General features: G+C 39.1%; 1 protein-coding gene across 1 annotated transcript in view; it reads left to right on the top strand.

Moving 5' to 3' along the window:
• The window catches only part of Wdr33 (WD repeat domain 33), a 239,767-nt gene that overhangs the window by 167,956 nt on the left and 58,290 nt on the right, over window positions 1-13,521 (top strand). Inside the window, exons 5-6 of the mRNA XM_067150215.2 lie at window positions 4,318-4,444; window positions 7,561-7,794. Of these exons, the coding sequence (XP_067006316.1) occupies window positions 4,318-4,444; window positions 7,561-7,794 (361 nt within the window). The remainder of the gene's footprint in view (window positions 1-4,317; window positions 4,445-7,560; window positions 7,795-13,521) is intronic.

The following is a 13,521-nucleotide window of genomic DNA, read 5'->3' on the forward strand; positions in this document are numbered from 1 at the left end:
GGTATATGCCGTATTGCAGAAGGTCCTACCATTAGGTGAAGTGAACCCTATTATGTGATCAATCATGCTATGATGAACAGCAAAGCCAGTGCCAAGAGGTGGGACTGTCTTCATCATTGCTTAGTTTAATATTTTCATACTTATTCTTGTTTATAGTAAAGTACATTTTCATAATGATTATTTATATCAATGGTGGAAAACCAGTTACAGCTTAACCTCTCTTCCCCAGCTGTCATGATTGGGAAACTCTTGGGCCAACAGCATTCTATAGTCAGAGGAGTTGATGTTTTCGTATTTAAAATATGCCCCAGTCATACAGAAGTACTTGCCTACGTACACACACTTTTCAACATGGTCTACTTGCAGCTCTCTTTCATGATAAACTTGGTCTTTTGTTGAAACCTATGGTATCCCCTGCCTGTCATAGAAAGTGACTAAAAGGGGAACCAAGGCTTTTCATCTTTGGAGCTTTGTTTGGTGATGTCGGGTCCGCTAACTGAGTCCAGCATTGCTTCCACTTACTTGTGTCATGCTCGTAACTTTCATCTTTTCTATCTGACCTCCCGTGGTCAACCTTGTTCTTTTCCGACTCCGATGTTATTAGATTTGTGTGAGGCCTAGGGAGTCTTTCATACCAAGCTCGATAGCTGCAGTCGCTCGAGTGTGGCCAGTATCCATTAATTGGGAGATAGTGAGTTTGAACCCCACTGTCGGCAGCCCTGAAGATGGTTTTCCATGGTTACCCTTTTTCACACCATGCAAATGTACCTTAAACCGTTAAGTGGGGAGGTCATAAACGAGAAATTCCTGCATAGTTGGGAATCATTTTCAGCAAAATTTTTCTTTAAAAAAGATATAGTTTTTGCCAAACTACACCCGCTTAAATATCATATTAGGTTAAACGTAGAATAAAATTACACATTCCAGTGTAAATTGCGTTGTCATTTACCATTAAAACTATTTTTCAATTCATGCAGTGTCAGTGCAAAAATTGCATATGTGCCATTTTATATTTACTCCGATTCGGATTGTGTTGTTTATATTACTTGATCGTTGAAATGCGTAACACACAAATGAAAAAGTATCAAATACTCCAAATAATAAAGACACATTCACTCAAATATCACATTTTCATGATGCGTAGGCCTATAACTTGACACCGTAGAGGGCAGCGAGTAATCCATGAGTTCATTCTCACAATTTTGTCAACAAATTACACTACATTGGTCAACACTATTTACACTAATTATTTACACTCAATAGCTATCACAAATCACTGGAGAAAATTTGAAAAATCTCTTTCAGGATTGTCGCTGATACTTGCCGGTACACAGATTGTACAGCGGTCATCGAGTGTACCCTACAAGCTTCTCAGATTCCCTGAGCATAGAACCTGAGACTCACTGGCATATTTGCAATGCTCATACTTCAGCTGTATGGTAAAGTCTGAAGCAAGGAGAGTGGCACAAAGTGACATTGCATGCTACACAACAATACTGAGTGTCCCGCTGCTGGCCTTTCGCTACGCAAATAACGCATCTCTTATTTGCATGCAGTCTCCATTTTGAGGCTGAATTGAAATCTGGAAAATGGCTTCCCGAGAATTGAGTTGACAAGTCAGCAGATGCAGGTCTCACTGATCGAATTGGCAAGACTGCATTAGAGGTAGCATTCTCATACTTCTGAAGTAGTTTCTGCACAATTTGAATACGAAACTCCAGATGAGTGAATTTACCACCGTATTTCTTGTATATCACGAAAGCATTGAACATTGTTATGTCCAGTAGGTGTTTAAAAATCTTATGGTAATACTTCTTCATTCTTTTTCTCGCCATACTGTATGGCACGATACATTGGTCCGATAAGTCAACCCCCCCCATTGAGTCATTGTACTCAATACATACGACCGGCTTCTCTTTGGTTTCTATTTTCTTGTTGAGAACAGTGCACATTTCTACGTCATGAATACTACTCAGCATGCAGACATCTCTCTTGTATTTCCACTTCAAGGCCGTGAGTTTGTTTTTATAGGCAAAAGCCACCTCCCCTTTTTCAATTTTTTCCCCATGATGTCCTTTGGAAGATTTTTTCTGTTAGATTTTACAATACCGACAGCGTGTCTGAAACTCATTGAGCTGATCGAAGAGTTCCAGACTACTGTAATTATTCAGAACTATGAGGTATCCCTTATTAAGAAGAGGTTCGGCTAGAGCAAACACAACTTTCGAGGGCTTGGTATACTGAGAAATTTTTACCCCTTATTTACTAGCTCAGTTTCCTTGTTTGTGTACCACAGGATATTCCACACATATCCTTTTTTAGCCCTTCATAATTTGAAGGATTCCATCCCGAAACAAGCTATCTTCTTCGGAATGTACATTTTCCACCCCAAGCGACCTTTCCGAACGAGTAAACTTTCGTCAATAGATAGACGATCATCTAGCAAATAGGAAATTTTAAATTTCGATACAAGAATGACTAGAACTGACTTCACTTTGTAGAGTTTTGGGGATACTTGCTGATCGTAAGCCTCATTATCTGAGAAATGTAAAAATTTCAGAAGAAGGAAAAATCGTTTCTCGGACATGGTCTCGTAAAACACGGGTATAGCAAACAATCTATTATGTGAAAAATAATGAGATAGCTATGGCTTTTGAATTATACCCTGAAGAAAAAAATATCCCAAATAAAAGTGCTATTTCTTCCTTATTAGTAGAAACCCAATCCCTCTCTCTGCTTCTTCTTTTCATTTTTGCTATTCCTATACTAACTTGTATTTACTGATGAGCGTGCAGGTTAGTTTGCTCTGCAATAAGTTCACACAATTTATCATTGATATGCTCAAATATTTTGTCCGCTTCTTTTTTATTTAAAAGTTCGCCCTGAATTCCACTTTGGTATGTAGCTGGAAATCAGGCTCTCCTACATCCCCATACATCCCAGTCACTAGGCGGAATAGGAGGCAAATCGCTCTCACTTTCTGACTCGCTACTCTCATCGGAGCTCAAACTCGGCACCTGTCCACGGCATCTAGGCAGCAGGCCTACACCGACGGGAGCACTTGTGCTTGGAGCATCTAATAGCGGGATAGTTTCACCATTACTATCTAAACTAGAATCACTGCAACTATCTTCCTCACTGAGTTCGAGAATATCCCGTATATCATCACTCGGAAGATCTACAATTCTTTGGGACATTTTCACAACAAATAGGAAGCGCTACATGTAGAATTTAAACAAGAAATCACAAGAGATATTTATATACCAACAAAACAACCTATGAGAGCTGAAAACAATCAAACCGAGACACCCAATACTACGCTCCAGGCAGCACACTGACTGAGCTTCTTGCACCAGCAATAGCCAAGAGCCACATAGGTTGTTCTTGCACTACACAGCTATGTAGCAGATAACAAGGGGATTCCCAGACGAGAACTGCTTAGATACACAAAGGTGAAAAAAATTCTGTCAGATGGCAGCACCTCTCGGAACATACGGAGAAAGTTTCAAACTTACCGCTTGTTTCGTAACAGAGATAAAAAATAAAAACTTTCTGTGCTTCACATGATGTGCGCCCAGCAGCCGGCTTGCTCCGGCCGAGTCATCTGAAGCGAGCCCCACTCTACAGGTTAATTAAGGCCACGGCCGCCTCCTTCCCACTCCTAGCCATTTCCTATCGCATCGTCGTCATAAGACCTATCTGTGTCAGTGCGACATAAAACAACTTGTAATTAAAAAATAAGAAAGACTTTCATTTTCATGCCCTTTATGGACTTTCTCTTTCTCCTGCTGACGCCTTCATTCTTCAGAGTGCCAGACCTCTTCCGTCTTTTCCCAGAGGATGGTTGTTCACTTGTACTTCGTCTTAAAAAAGTAATCACCGTTGCCACCCCCACCATTTTGTCTTGAAGGAGGTAGATATAAATCATAAGATCATAAGACGAATTTAGCTAGGTAGTATTATTAGTAGTATTTGCTTAGCCTTTCAGTTACACAAAGTTGTATTTCATCTTACATTAGCCTGGAAGTGTGTTGAGGTTGTATTTATCCCACATCAAGTCTCCAGGTGGTTACATTATCCAGAACCTGCTTGTATGGTCATTGGAGCTGGAGCATAGGATGTGATCAAACAGATACCATACTGGTATCTACACCCCATACTACACTGTTGTCTACCACAATAACATGCTGTTTCTCACACACAGCAGACACCACCCACCCTCATTGGCGGGGTATGCCTTACAAGGGCTGCATGCAACTGTGATAACCACACAAAATTAGTATTACTTTTATTCTTGTTTCATTTTTTTATTTCCAGGTCATGGTGCTGATGTGAAATGTTGTCATTGGCACCCACAGAAGGGGCTTATAGTCTCTGGCAGCAAGGATAATCAGCAACCTGTCAAACTATGGGACCCTAAGACTGGACAGTCCTTAGCCACATTGTAAGTTTATGGCAGGTATTATTTTATGAACAGTAGATTACAGCATTTTTTAAAGCACAACATCATGATCTAAGAAACTAATTCCACTCGGGTACATTTGTATACCCATGACTGTTCAGTATATGGCATCACCTGGAAGGACTGTTTATTTTTGCTATTGGCTTTACGTCGCATCGACACAGATAGGTCTTATGCCGACGATGGGGTAGGAAAGGGCTAGAAGTTGGAAGAAGAAGCGGCCGTGGCCTTAATTAGGGTACAGCCCCAGCATTTGCCTGGTGTGAAAATGGTAAACCACGGAAAACCATCTTCAGGGCTGCTGACTGTGGGATTCAAACCCACTAACTCCCAGATGCAAGCTCACAGCTGCGCGCCCCTAACCGCACGGCCAACTTGTCCAGTTAGTAGGACTGTTGGTAATGTAGTTGGTGGTGGTCATGATGAAGAAATTTCTGTCATTGTGCTCGTTCCGGTATCTATTTGATATTTTTAGTATCACAGAAAGGATGGTTTGGACATGTGCCAGTCACATATTATTTCAGAGCCAATAATACTGTAATAAATGATATGGCTCAATTGATAGGGGAACATTGTTCAAAACCCTTCATGAACTTTTTTGCTAGTTGCTTTACGTTGCACGGACACAGATAGGGTTTATGGCGACGATGGGACAGGAAAAGGCTAGGAGTAGGAAGGAAGCGGCCATGGCCTTAATTAAGGTACAGCCCCAGAATTTGCCTGGTGAAAATGGGAAACCACAGAAAACCATTTTCAGGGCTGCCGACAGCGGGGTTCGAACTTACTATCTCCCGAATACTGGATACTGGATACTGGCCGCACTTCAGCGACTGCAGCTATCGAGCTCGGTCTTCATGAACTAGGCCTTGATAATAATCAACAAACCTAATTTAGCAAACACTAAGGAATACCCATTACAAAATGAAATTCAGAGTTGAAAAAAGCAGGTAGAATTATTTGAAGAACAAATAAAAGAACAGGTTTACAAATCTCTTTCAAGAAACCCAAGTTCATGACAAATTTATAGAACTGAAATATTCAAGTATACATACGAGAAGTAATTGAGCAGTAGTCTCAGAAAAACAAACCATTAAATTAGGAATTAATTAGATAGAAGCAATCTTATCATTTAACCAGGGTCTTTTATGACAAGAAATCAATATCTTTTTATTAATGCTAAACTCAGGAATAATTCACCTAGTAGCACTGTATGCAACAGAATATTGTACTTTGAATTTTTAAAAATTGGCACCATTTAAAGATGCAGAACAATACAGGAAACGTAACAAACTTTATACAGTTATTAAGAAAATTACAAACACACTTATAAAATTAGAAAGAATCACTTTCTATTGACACTTTGTAAGAATGGATCCCAAGAGACTCTTAGGAACAATTTTCAACTACCTTGGGAAACTGAAATGACCGCTATTTGGATTGAAGAAACTACACTCATGTTCATATTAACCAGAACACCTTGAAAGATTAGAGATAGGAAGTACATATTCACAGGACATGTACATAAGTATGTTCTGAAGAAATGATTAGCATTTGAACCATGTCGGCCCTCAGATTCAAGATCCACATCGATACCTTGATGCACTACCACCGACTGGTAAAATGTGCCTGCGGCTCTCGTCGCTATAAACCGAAGGTAATGGATCGGTGTGACTTGAGCAGACGTGCAGGATGCCTCGCAGATGTATGCGAGAACCATACCGTCAAATGAGTGAGTTTGAAAGAGGGCGCATTATTGGCATGAGAGAACGTGATGCATCCATCCGGGAAATTGCTGCTCGTGTGGGACGAAGTGTATCTGCAGTGCAACTGGTGTATACAGAATAGTTCACGGAAGACCGTAGAACACCACGAGATGGGTCTGGTCTCACCAACCAGACCCCCCCCCCGAGAAGATCAACACCTCATCCGAATGGCATTGCAGGACAGATCTGCTTCCTCCTCAGCTCTGGTGCAATAGTGTAACACATCGTACACTATCAGGAGTGACAGTCCATCGCCGTTTATTACGATCTGGGTTGCTGGCGCGTCCACTTCTCCGCCTATCTTTGACTAATGTTCATAAACATGCTAGACTTTAGTGGTATATGGAACGACATCACTGGGGACAGGAATGGCAGCAGATAGTGTTTTTAGACAAATCCAGTTTTGAAAAGGATGACCGAATTTTGGTTCGCCGCGGACAGGGGGAGAGGCGTCACATTCGCACAAGACGTACAGCACCACCTCAAGGCCTTATGGTGTGCGGTGCTATAGGGTACAACCCCAAATCACAGTGGTTGCGTGTCCAGGGCACTGTGACCGGTTTGACCTATGTGAATGACATCCTGCGAACCGTAGCCATACCCTTCCTGAACGACACACCAGACGCCATATTTCATCAGGACAACGCGCGACCACATGTTGCTGCACGAACATGTGCCTTCTAGTTGTTGCAGGATGTCAGACTGTTGCCCAGGCCCGCCCGATCACCGGACTTGTCGCCAATAAAAAATGTGTGGGATATGGTGAAACGACGGGTGTGGCGCTGTGACCCAATGCCAACTACCAAAGATGAACTGGGGAACCATGTGAATACAGCATGGATGGCTATACCCCAGGGTGCCATTCGTGCCTTATACGCGTCGATGCCATCACACATGGAACAAGTTATCAGTGCCCATGGAGGACCCGGTGCCTACTAGGCAACAAGGCACATGCTGAACCTAGGTGACTAAAGTGGTAATCGTTTCTGCAGAACATACTAATGAACATGTCCTGTGAATATGAACTTCCTATCTCTAGTCTTTCAAGGTGTTCTGTTTGTTATGAACATGAGTGTTTAATGAAATAGAAGAACTTCAAATTACCCAACGGCAAGGAAATCTCACTGCCTGGAATAAGTTACTTTTCATTAATTAATTAATTCATTCATTCATTCATTCATTCATTCATTCATTCATTCATTCATTTACTCTATTCTATTTAATTCTAATCCATTCTTGTTATGTGTTAACAGTCAATATTATTCACTAATGGAAAACATTTAGAATCACTAGTACTGTGTTTATACTTATCCATCAGAAATTATTTATTTTTAGACATGCACACAAGAGTACCGTGATGGACATCAAGTGGAATGCTAATGGTAATTGGTTGGTGACTGCATCTCGTGACCATTTACTTAAGTTATTTGATCTACGTAACCTATCTCAAGAGGTGCAGACATTCCGGGGACACAAGAAAGAAGCTAGTAGTGTGGCGTGGCATCCGTATCATGAAGGACTTTTCTGTAGTGGAGGTTCTGATGGTGCCATCCTCTTCTGGCATGTAGGGTAAGTGTTTATGGTTAATATATTTTGCTCTTGTAAATGTAGTTTCCATCATCAGTTAGAGTAGAGACAATATTGACCACATGATATTACCAAGACTACTTTTTGTGTGTGTAGTTAACTCTGAAGATAAATTATTATGAGATTTGTGAATCAAAAATGGTAGTATCTTCAGTAGAGGAAATTTTGGGTTTTGAATCTTGACCTGAAATTTTTGCAATTTCTTAGGATGAATAGGTTCATGGACCAAGTCATTAATTTTTGGCTGAGTAAGTAACTGTGGTGTGCTTCTTTCACTAACCAAATCAAACCCCATGGTGCAACAGCCCTTGAAGTGCCTTGGTCTACCAAGCGACCGCTGCACAGCCTCGAGGCCTGCAGATTGCGAGGTGATGTGTGGTCAGCACGACAATTCCTCTTGGCTGTTATTCTCGGCTCTCAAGACCGAGGTCGCCGTCTCACCGTCAGATAGCTCCTCAATTTTAATCATACAGGCTGAGTGGACCTCGAACCAGCCCTCAGATCCAGGTAAAAATCCCTGCCCTAGCCAGGAATCAAACCCAGGTCTTCCGGGTAAGAGGCAGGCACACTACTCCTACACCGCGGGGCCAACTGTGCTTTCACTAACACTGTGTCAAAAGTCAACTCTGTCTGAGACTCATTCTGCTTTTATTCACTGTCACATTGAGGATATATGCTCATGGATGGATCTGATGCGGAGGGCATAGGTAGATTTTGCCTATCTAACACAGGTCTCATAACAGGTCTTTGATTGGATTACAGTATGACTTTCCAGTTCCTTGCGTTGTAATCATGAATGTCAACTTGACAGAAATAGCAGCCATCTGTGTGATTTACATGTTCCCTCCACACCATTGATAATTTTAATTAAAGACATGTTTTTTTTGTTTTTTAACCGTTTGCCAATAATCTCACATTTGGCATATGCTACGTTCTGTATGCAGAGCTAAATTTTTATCCTACTCACCGAGTTTAACCCACTGTTCGTTGAGGAGTGAGCGCAGCACTTACTTTCAAAATAATTTTGCTATAAAAGGCCAGAAGCTGCCGATAGCAGCCTGTAACAATGAGTAGCTGTTGTTGGAATGTCAGGAATGGGGGGAAATTAGTCAGTGTGCAACTGCGTCACCTTCAGTGAGTTTAGTGCCACTTAGCTGTACACTACTATGTGCCAGTGAGCAGAGCGCTCACCCTAGACTATCCCTGTTACACATTTTTACTGATTTTGTTTGATTCTCGATTTTTGTATTTTGTGTTTGTCAAATTCTTAGAAACCTTAAGATTAATTATCCAGATTTACTTATTATTTACATTTTTATGTATAGTTTATTTTGTTTAAATTATGAGTGATGAAAATCAAATAGGTAATTGGCTTGAAGAGGAATTGGACCATGAAGGGAATATGTTTCAGGAGATGAGCGTGGAAATAGTGACCACATTAGTGTAAGTGAACAGTCTGTTGAAGAAGAGGATGAGGAAGAAATTGCCGATAAGTTAGGGCCTTATTACACAGGCCGAGACAAGACAACGCATTGGAAAACGCACGCACCAAATCAGTGCAGCGCTTCCCAAGGAGGAACATCGTAATTCACGTTCCAGGAGTGACAAGGGAGGTCAGGAATTCAGAGACAATTACTGAAGTATTGAACCTCTTTTCTCCAATGTCGGTTCTTTAAGAAATAACGCACCATACAAATGTATGGCTGAGAAAAAGTAGAACCAAGTACAGGCGTGGATCAGATGTGGTTGATACAAATTTAGAAGAAGTCCTTATTGGATTGCTTTATCTGTCTAGGGTGATGAAATCTTCCCATGTAAACATGTTAGATATGTGAGCAAATGACACAACTGCATCTGAAATATTTTTCTGATCATGAGCTACAGACTATTTTATTTATTGCTTAGCGCCCTTCGCTTTACTGATGAAATCACAAAACAAAGGAGGAAAGCACTTAACAATCTGATGCCGATAAGGAATATATTTCACGGATTTATGCAGGATGTTTGAATAACTACAGCAGAGGTAAATATGTGACACTGGACGAAATGTTAGAATCTTTTTGAAGAAGGTGGCTTTCTGGCAATACCTGCCAAACAACCCGGCAAAGTATAGTTTGAAGATGTTTGCTGTAGTAGATGCGTGAATGTTTTATACACACAATATTGAAGATTAGTATGGAAATCGACCTGAGGGACCTTTTCATTTGGTCAATATACCAAGTGCTGTTGTGAAAAAGATGACTTTACCAATTCAAGGCTGTGATCAGAATATGACAATAGACAATTGGTTCACCTCCATGCCTGTTGCAAATAAGTTGGCTACTCAAAAGAATTTGACAGTTGTAACAACATTGATGAAAAACAAAAGGTTACCTTCAGAAACTAAACACTAGACAAAGGTCTCCTTTCAGTAGTCCCTTTGCGTTTAGCGAAAACGCAGTGGTTGTGTCGTGTGCTCCTAAGAAATATTGGAACATAATCCTCTTACTGACGTTGTGTGAATCTGATGAGATTGATGAAACTTCCCTAGACCTATAAAAACCTAATATATAAGTAATAATAATAATAACGTAAATGTTTCCACCTTTTCAATACAATATATTCACAAAATTACAAAATTATACGGTACTAGTTTCGACCCATCTAGGGGTCATCATCAGCCGTATTGGAGCAAAGATCATTTGTGGCGAAATCCTAAGACAATATATATTTTTTTTAAATTTTTTTTATTATTATTTTTTTTTTATTTTGTCTCGCACAGACTCCAAAACTACTGGATCGATTTCGCTGACATTTTCACAATTTATTCTTATTATAACCATCTATAAAAACCTGTTGTGATTTTCTATAACCTTACCAAAGGTGGAATGGATGTTGTTGGTGGCGTGAAGTCTGAGTACTCAGTTGCAAGAATCTCTTTTCAGTGGCGTCATAGAATATTCTTTTCTCTTCTGACATTGGTTGGATAAATTCACAAATCATTCTGAATTGCAATACTGGAGAAAAACTTTCAAGAACAAAATTCCTGAAAACCATGCATCTAGATCGAATTAAGACATACATGACTGTAAGAATCTCATACAGTGGTTTGAAAAATGATCTGTATGATAGGTAAGAGCCGCGCTTACCCTCGACCATCCGCATTCGTCCAGGAGGCTCGACCAACAGCATATTAAAAGGAAAAGAAGCAAGATGCATTTCTCTCACAACGTCTGATTTTCTTCATTGTTTTTGTAAAACATGTGTCCCACAAATACAGCAAAACAAATCGCTATTTACACATCCATGTGAAGCTATGGTTCTTTCTCACACAACTACATCCAGACGGGCCCAGCGCATCCGACCAGTCACTGACGGACTCCACTTCTATATACCAAAACTAAATTAATATGAACAGCAAAATGCCTAATAAGTTTACTTCTAGCAGTGTTGCCAAGTTACTTTTTTGATGTCACTTAAACATGTCTTTGTATGTATCTTGTTTCACTTTTAAAGTGTACACCACTATTCAAAAATAATATCTAGAAATCAAAATATTTAAAATTACTGGGAAACCTGACATGGTAAACAAATTAATGTTGATTGCATTTTTGAATTCTATGGAAAAGAAGAGGTTAGGAAAGGTTATTCATTGTTGTACATAGAAATCCATGTAGAGCAGTGTAGTACTGATAATCTATATACAGTATATAAAAGTGAAGCTATATGAGTTTGTCTCGCACAGACTCCAAAACTACTGGATCGATTTCGCTGACATTTTCACAATTTATTCTTATTATTCCGGAGACTGTGTAGGAAGTGGTTTGAATGAAATCCGATGGGTGGAATTTTTATGATGAGTGTGTGAGACATTGGGTCGGAGGGATACAATTGGGGAGAATGACCAATACCTCATCCAGGCAGCCTCACCTGCTATGCTGAACAGGGGCCTTGTCAGGGAGATGGGAAGATTGGAAGTGATAGACAATGTAGAGGGAAGGAAGCGGCTTTGCTCTTAAGTTAGGTACTATCCTGGTACCGGACTGAACAAGCTGCACCAAGATTGGATCGACTTGATGGACAGATTATCACTAGGTGACAGCAACTTACGCTGTATCATGATAGTCTAGTAAGAAATGCTGTATAGGGCAGGATGGAAACACGCCGCCATGTTTTATAAAGTATCTTTCTTGCTAGGAGGTTCATGACCATGCCTGTTATTTGGAAATAGCAATCAAACATGCCGTGATCAGGATGTGCTTTCATGTCATAGGACCATCTTTGATAGGTCTGCCAAGTTTGTAGAATGTAGCTGTGCATTAGATGTGAAGAATTATTTAAGAAACTGTAAAAAATGTAGAATATCAACAGTGGAATGACACGAGTTATCTTTGTATAATATAATATAATATAATATAATATAATATAATATAATATAATATAATATTATTATTATTATTATTATTATTATTATTATTATTATTATTATTATTATTATTATTATTATTATTATTATTATTATTATTATTATTATTATTATTATTTATTTTACGCCCACATTGAAGCACTGAAATCAATCTATATACAGTCAAGTCTTAAGAATATTGGTTACAAATTTGGTTGATGTTTCTTCTTTTGTTCTCAGAAATGTTTCATTCTCTCTGACCTGGCTGCCCGTTCTTCGTCAGTTATGTTGTACTGTTTGCGTGTATAGGTCTTCAGTTTAAGTCTCACGTCGTTATTTCTCAGGATCCTCTTCTCTTCTCTGTTTTCAATTTGTTTAATTGTCAAGCCTAATTCATTTAAATCTTCTTGGACTTCTTGGAACCAGTGATTTTTAGTTTTACTTTTCCAAAAGTAGTTGAATAAATGCTTGAGTATCCTAGTCTCTGGTAGTCGTAATATGTGACAGAAAAAAGCAACTCTTCTTTTCCGCATTGTATCTATTATAGACTCGGTCTCCTGGTATACAACTTCATTAGGTAGTAATCGCCATTGTCCATCTACTTGGTGTGTTTTGTTTAGAATTGTTCTAATGATTCGTCTATCTATTTTCTATAATTTATCTGTAGTTGATTTCGTATTCAAATTGAATAAGGTTTCACTAGCATAGGTTGCTTCAGGCTTAATAACGGAGTTGTAGTGTTTAAATTTTGCTTTTATCGAGAGAGATTTATTCTTGTAGGTTGGCCTAGTAATGTGTTGTGCTTGTTTTAATTTGGTAATTTTATTTTCAACTGATATTTTCTCTTTTAAGTTCCAAGTTATAATCTCTCCAAGATATTTAAAGTTATTAACAACCTTAATTTGTTTGTTATTAGTCAGTGTGATAGGTGATGTTTCCACTTTGAAGGATGGCATCATTTCCGTCTTTTCAAAGGAGATTTGTAATCCAATTTTTGCTGCTATTTGTTCTCATTCTTCAATTTGGAGTTTAGACACATCTTGGGGTAACATCTTAAAAGATTAAATGGTTTTTGTATTTTAATCACACATATTTTAATGTAAATATATAATTGTATAATTTCAGAACACTAGATAGCATGCTCTGTATATGTTCCTATACTACATAAATATTTCATGCAATCACTTATAATACCTTGCAAAATTTTTCATTGGCTGATGATGGCATGGGAGATGCCAAAACCGGTACCATAATGATAATAATAAAAATGTGATATTTTAATTCACTATGTCAATGTATTGAACAGGTGGAAACCCTTTATCCTT

The sequence above is a fragment of the Anabrus simplex genome, chromosome 6 (assembly GCF_040414725.1).
Source record: "Anabrus simplex isolate iqAnaSimp1 chromosome 6, ASM4041472v1, whole genome shotgun sequence".
Classification (NCBI taxonomy): Eukaryota; Metazoa; Arthropoda; class Insecta; order Orthoptera; family Tettigoniidae; genus Anabrus; species Anabrus simplex.